The sequence below is a fragment of the Eschscholzia californica genome, unplaced genomic scaffold (assembly GCF_041429995.1).
Source record: "Eschscholzia californica isolate CP2 unplaced genomic scaffold, dmEscCali1.0.p SCAF_5, whole genome shotgun sequence".
NCBI classification, from domain to species: domain Eukaryota; kingdom Viridiplantae; phylum Streptophyta; class Magnoliopsida; order Ranunculales; family Papaveraceae; genus Eschscholzia; species Eschscholzia californica.
The window spans coordinates 43,897,435-43,903,325 of NW_028238472.1; the positions used below are offsets into that span (position 1 = coordinate 43,897,435).

The 5,891-nt window shown below is 36.9% G+C and overlaps 1 protein-coding gene across 1 annotated transcript; it reads left to right on the plus strand.

Moving 5' to 3' along the window:
* Window positions 1–4,363: 4,363 nt before the first annotated feature.
* On the plus strand, window positions 4,364–4,945 carry LOC147539504 (uncharacterized). Its single transcript, XM_086643131.1, has one exon. The coding sequence runs from the start codon at window positions 4,364–4,366 to the stop codon at window positions 4,943–4,945; it is 582 nt and encodes a 193-aa protein (XP_086499257.1).
* Window positions 4,946–5,891: the final 946 nt, after the last annotated feature.

Sequence of the window (5,891 nt, forward strand, 5' to 3'; positions counted from 1 at the left end):
ACTCTTTCTTCTAGATTTAATAGATAGAATGGAAACTTTTTCTCTAAAATTCTCTCTCTCCAATAGTTGTGTGAAGGGAGTGATTTCCTTCCTGAGAAAATTCCACACATTTTCAGATCTGTAAGTTGGTCCTTATATAGGCATTACCTTAGTAAAGTCCCACTCAAACAAGGAATCCTAAAAGTCCCTCAGGAAAGATAAGCGCAAGTTAGTGTTTCAACTAACTAGGACTCCTAATTAGGGAAAAACCCTAATTACGGTAAATCCTTGGTGTGGTCGGCCATGACAGCCCCTTATGGGCTTGTCTTGGTCGGCCCACACCCCTTTTATGGCCGGTCAGGGATCTACACTTAAGGGAATCCCATGTTGGCCCAAAAAGTGGGTTTTGCTCTTTTTTCGGGCTTCCCTTTCGAGCCCGATTCTTTTCTATCTTTTAAACACTATTAGACTGGATCATATCCATCTATATGCTAGTTCTCATCAGCCTATTCTAACTGTTCAAGTTACTATTCTTATGTGTAACCTGTTGTAGGATACGGTCTATGTTAGCCGCGGATAACCAAGGTGATCCGAAAATCGTAAGCGGCTTCTAGCTAAGCATTACGACTCCTAATTGAGCCGGATTAATTGATCATCCAAATAAGGTCATCATTATCCTATGAGCCAAATCGTACGCATTGCCATCTTGGTCGAAGGGCATTCCTTCGGAAGGTCATACCTTCAGACCTTTAGGATATATATCCTTCAGTCTCCCACTTGTACTTAGAACCAGTGCAATGCTCAATTTCCATGTCTTTTCATATCTCATCTGATACGTCATACTTATCAGACTTTCTTGATCGGGAGGACAAATCGTCAAATTAAATGATTAACTATTTAATCTATTTGAGCACGACCATGCATTTCCAGTTGTCACTCCTCAAGTGGCCTAGAGATACTTTATCCTAACTCTCGTTAGGAAGACATATTCCATACTGAAAATGTCAGCAAAATAAATATCAGTTTACATTATATTTTTTATGGAAATAAGACTGCAGTGATCGAAAATTCTACTTATTTGATTACGAAAAAAAGTGATAAAATGTGTTACATTTAAGTATGTCGTAGAATTAAATAATGTTTTAAGAAGATTCAAAATTTAATCAACGTATATAATTTTCATAATGATTTTCAAGGCAAAATAGTTTGTAGAGATGGAAACATTTTAAGAACATAGAGAGAGAGAGAAAAGAGAATCTCGTTTTCAGGACAAGAACGACTACTTTGATATGTCGGTCTTGACAACTATTAATTTTAACCAGAAATTTTCTCTCTTAAAATTTATGGAAAAAAAATATGTTTATTAACTCAACCACAAGAAACCTTTCATTTACTATAGGTTAAAATACATTTATAAAAGGGCAATAATGGGAGAAAGTAAATGGCTTGAAGCATGGGGCCCACCAACACACTTTTGGACTTATTTTCAATTTCATGTTATATTTTGCTCTTATAGTGTTTAGTGATTTAGGAGTGGATATATGACTAACTACCCCCTATTTTTGGACCTTTGACTCAAAAATACTAAATCTATTTATTTATGTCTGAAAATAAGACCTCTTGCACAATAATAAAGGTGAATTCCATTGATTGAGAAGGCGTGGACTGAAACAAGAGGAGAATTTCACAACAGGTTACCTGACCTAGCAAAGAGAATTAAGCTATGGAGCAATGATACAATGGGAAATCTATTCTATACAATAGAGGAAACAAAAAAGAAGACTTTTAGAAATTCAAAAACTGCAGCCAACACAAGAACTCATTGAAGAAGAAAAAAATGTCCAAGCAAAATTAACGGAATTATATGTCATGGAAGAGGAATTTTGGGGACAACGAGCGAAGAAGAGTTGGATCACAGATAATGATAGAAATACGAAGTTCTTCCACCTATCAGTCTTGAATAGGTGTAGAAAAAATCAAATCAACAGTATTCGGTTAGTTGATTGAAATTGGTCGTCTGATCCAGAAAAGATTGCAAATAGATTAGTTACACACTTCTATGAGGCTTCTAGAGCCGAGACAACTACCCCACTGCCACATAACTTTACTCTCAACTCAGAACCCTTAGAAGAAATACAAAACCGAAGTATTGGTGCTCCGCCTACCATAGAAGAAATTCGAAATGTGTTAAAAGAGATGGGATCATACAAATCACCTGGTCCAGATGGGTTTTCAGCATTATTCTACAAAAAATGTTGGAATACTATCGGCGATGATGTAACTTTACAAGTAAAAGGTATATTTGAAACAGGTACCTTACCGAGCGGGCTAAACCATACATTTCTTGCTTTAATTCCAAAGAAACATAACCCCGAAAACCCTACAGACTTTCGACCAATATCACTGTGTAATGTTTTATATAAAGTCATTACTAAGATCCTAACAAAGAGAATCAGTCCTCTTTTGCCTAATTTAATTTCGCAGGTTCAGAACGCTTTTGTCCCTGGGAGGCAGATCGTAGATAAATTCATTATATTACAGGAGATCTTTCACTTCTTAAAGCACACATCAGCAAAATCTGGATCGTTTGCGTTGAAGGTCGATATGGCAAAGGCGTATGACAGAGTAAATTAAGAATTCTTAAGTAGAGTGCTACAACTAGTCGGAATTAAAGACAACACACATGACCTGATATTGAGTTATGTGTCAAAAGCCACCTTCTCGGTCCTTGTCAATGGTAGACCAAAAGGCGAATTCCGAATAAAAGAGGACTTAGGCAAGGTTGACCCTTAAGCCCGTACCTCTTTATACTTTGCTCGGAAATTCTCAGCAGATTAATAGACAAAGCCGAGCATGAAGGGATATATAATGGTCTAAAAGTTAACAGGTACGCACCTCCTATTAGTCATTTGATGTTCGCGGATGACCTGTTCTTCTTTGGACAACCTACAGAAGATAATGCCATTCAGCTGAAGCAAATACTAAATTATTATTCTGACTACTCCGGGCAATTGATAAATTATCATAAATCTGCAATCCACTTTAGCCGAAACAGTCTTTTAGACAAGAAGAACAAAATCATGTCAATCCTAGGAGTTACAGAAATGCTAGACTCGGATAAGTATCTGGGAAATTTTTTACTGAAACCGAAATACTTGTGCCGCTCTTACGATTTTCTTATTCAGAAAGTATCGAACAAACTGTCAAGTTGGAAGCGCAATACACTATCTCATGCAGGACGAACCATTTTATTGAAGAACGAACTAGCGAGCATTCCAGTGTATTTTCTATCCTCAAATATAGCGCCTAAAAAGATACTTGATGAACTGGAAAAATATCAAAGATCATTCTGGTGGGGGCATGAAATCGATCAAAGTAAGATGCACTATGTAGGGTGACATAAATTGAAGAAGAATTTCAAAGAAGGTGGGCTTGGAATCAGAGATTTGAGTAGGGTAAACTTGTATGGCGATTCTTAAACGAACCTAGAGCAATCTGGGTTAAATTGTTGAAGGCTAAGTATCTAAAACAGGACAACTTTTGGGAGCATAAGAGTCCATCATTAGCCACTAACACATGGAAAAGCATGATGAGTATGAGAAGCTACATTGAGAAAGGAAGATGCTTTGCTGTGGGTGATGGTAAAGATACAAAAGTGTGGAGTGACCCATAGGTTCCCACCATTTTAAACTTCAAGCCAGGAAGGAACTTAATTGATGAGGAAGCCCCACAAGTATTCTGGGTCTCAGACCTTATTGATCAAGACAGTCATAGTTGGAACCACAATTTAGTTAGAAGGGTGTTTGATAATATTTCGGCGCGGGAAATACTCAAGATCCCTACATCTAGAATACAACAAAAAGATAAAGTCATTTGGACTTTAACAGAGAAGGGAGAATTTTCATCAAAATCACTCTATAGAACAATCACGGTAGAGCAAGCATCGTCTTCCAACCAACAAAGCATCATTGTAGACTTCCCATGGTGTAAATTTTGGGAAATCCAGAGCTTAGTTCCAAGGGTACTGTATTTCATTTGGAGAGTTTTACACAATGCAATTCCAGTGAAGACCATATCAATGAAATTCAACACATCAGAACCCAAGCTTTGTACATTTTGTTTCGAGCATGAGGAAACAATTGACCACCTCTTCTTAAGGTGTAAATTCAGTAAAGAAATCTGGTTTAAATCTCCGTTGGGACTACGAACAGAGGAATATCTTTCAGTTCAAGAAATGATAAAAGATTGGTTGAATAAACAATGGAACATTGAAGGGATTAAATTGGGCATGTATTTGTTATGGCAAATGTGGAAATCCAGAAACAAAATTGTTTTTGAAGGAGCAAAACTAGACGAGTCGTGGATATTAACAACCACAGCGAAAATGTATCTTGATTATGAGGAACACCGGGAAAAGGAAGATGAGTCATTAAATCCCATTGAACAACCTTTCATCTCGGAAACATGGGAAACACCAAATGCGAATGTAGTGAAGATTAATGTTGATGGCGCTTTCTCGGTAAACCAGGGAGCAGCAGCATGTATAGCAAGAAACCATCAAGGAGAAATATTAGCATGTGAAACAAAAACTTTTCTAGCAAACACATCTATGGAATCAGAGTGTAGATCAATAATACTTGGGATAGAGCTAACAATTCATTTAAGCTTAACATGTTGTGAAATTGAAGGTGATGCAAAAATGGCGTTACAAGCTTGTTCAACACACTTGGATCACTCCCCTTGGAAAATCAGAGCACTAATTGCCGATTTCCATGATATGAAGAAATTTTTTGAATCCATCGTCTTCAAATTTATACCTAGAGAAGGCAACAGTGCAGCCCATTCTTTAGCAAAATATGCTTTTGAGAACAATGTAAGCAAATTATGGATGGGACTAACCCCACCTAATTGTATTAAGGATGTTATCCAAAAAGATAATCATCTGATACCAAATTCTATTGAATGAATAAAATGCAAAAGGCTATTTCATAAAAAAAAAACATGTATCTATAGACTTTAACAATAATATAATTTGGAAATAAGGTAAATGGTAACTCTAAATACAAAGTTAGAAAATAATAACCCTAATTACAACCGCTATTCTAATTAGATTGGAGGGTAATATATTTGTCAATCTTCCTCTATTCATCCTTCTCAATGCAATGGATGTGATTATTGTTACAGGCACCTCCAATATTATGTCAATACCCCTATCCCCTCCCATGCAAGTCGTATATGAGGAAGAAATATGAGTCAAACCTAACTCGAAAATTACCCGATATAATTGGTCATAATCAAATGATTAATGAGTGAGGTCAACATCGATATGCATAGCTGGCTTAGAAAACTTGAAAAAATTTGGGATAAAAATCAGAAGGTCCTGAAAAAGATATTTCAATCATTGGAGCTCAACAGTAAAGATAGCAAACGCATGCACGATATTCTACCTCAACAGACGGAAAACGGTAGGTTGTCTAAGATTTCCAAGACAAGGGGCTCACATTAAACACTATGAAGTAACCAGTGGTGGGACGATGAATAATGGGCCAACTAACCCAATCAAATTCCTTGAAGTCCGAAGGTGGCAAATAAGTAGAAGTCGCTGATCATAAGTGTTGAACGAGGATACTGCATAAATTGACTAAATAATTCACTGAAAAAGTGATACCAATTTCGTTGCAGTGGCATAGAGAAGGCGACCAGGTAGCGTCAAAATGAATTGTGATCGTCTAGAGGTGTTTTATCCGTGGGTAACCATTTCAAACGGTGTTCCATAGGAAATAAACTCGATTTGGATCCGGGAAAGCCAAAATCGCAGAGAATGTCCAAAGTGTATTTTCGTTGATGGAGGGAATACCCTTAAGAGACCTAAAACCTTTGAAGCCTATAAAGTGTTGAACTCGTCCAAGATT

What these genes read in the sequence shown, in the direction of transcription:
- LOC147539504 (XM_086643131.1), top strand. Translation starts at nt 4,364, where the DNA reads ATGTATCTTGATTATGAGGAACACCGGGAAAAGGAAGATGAGTCATTA.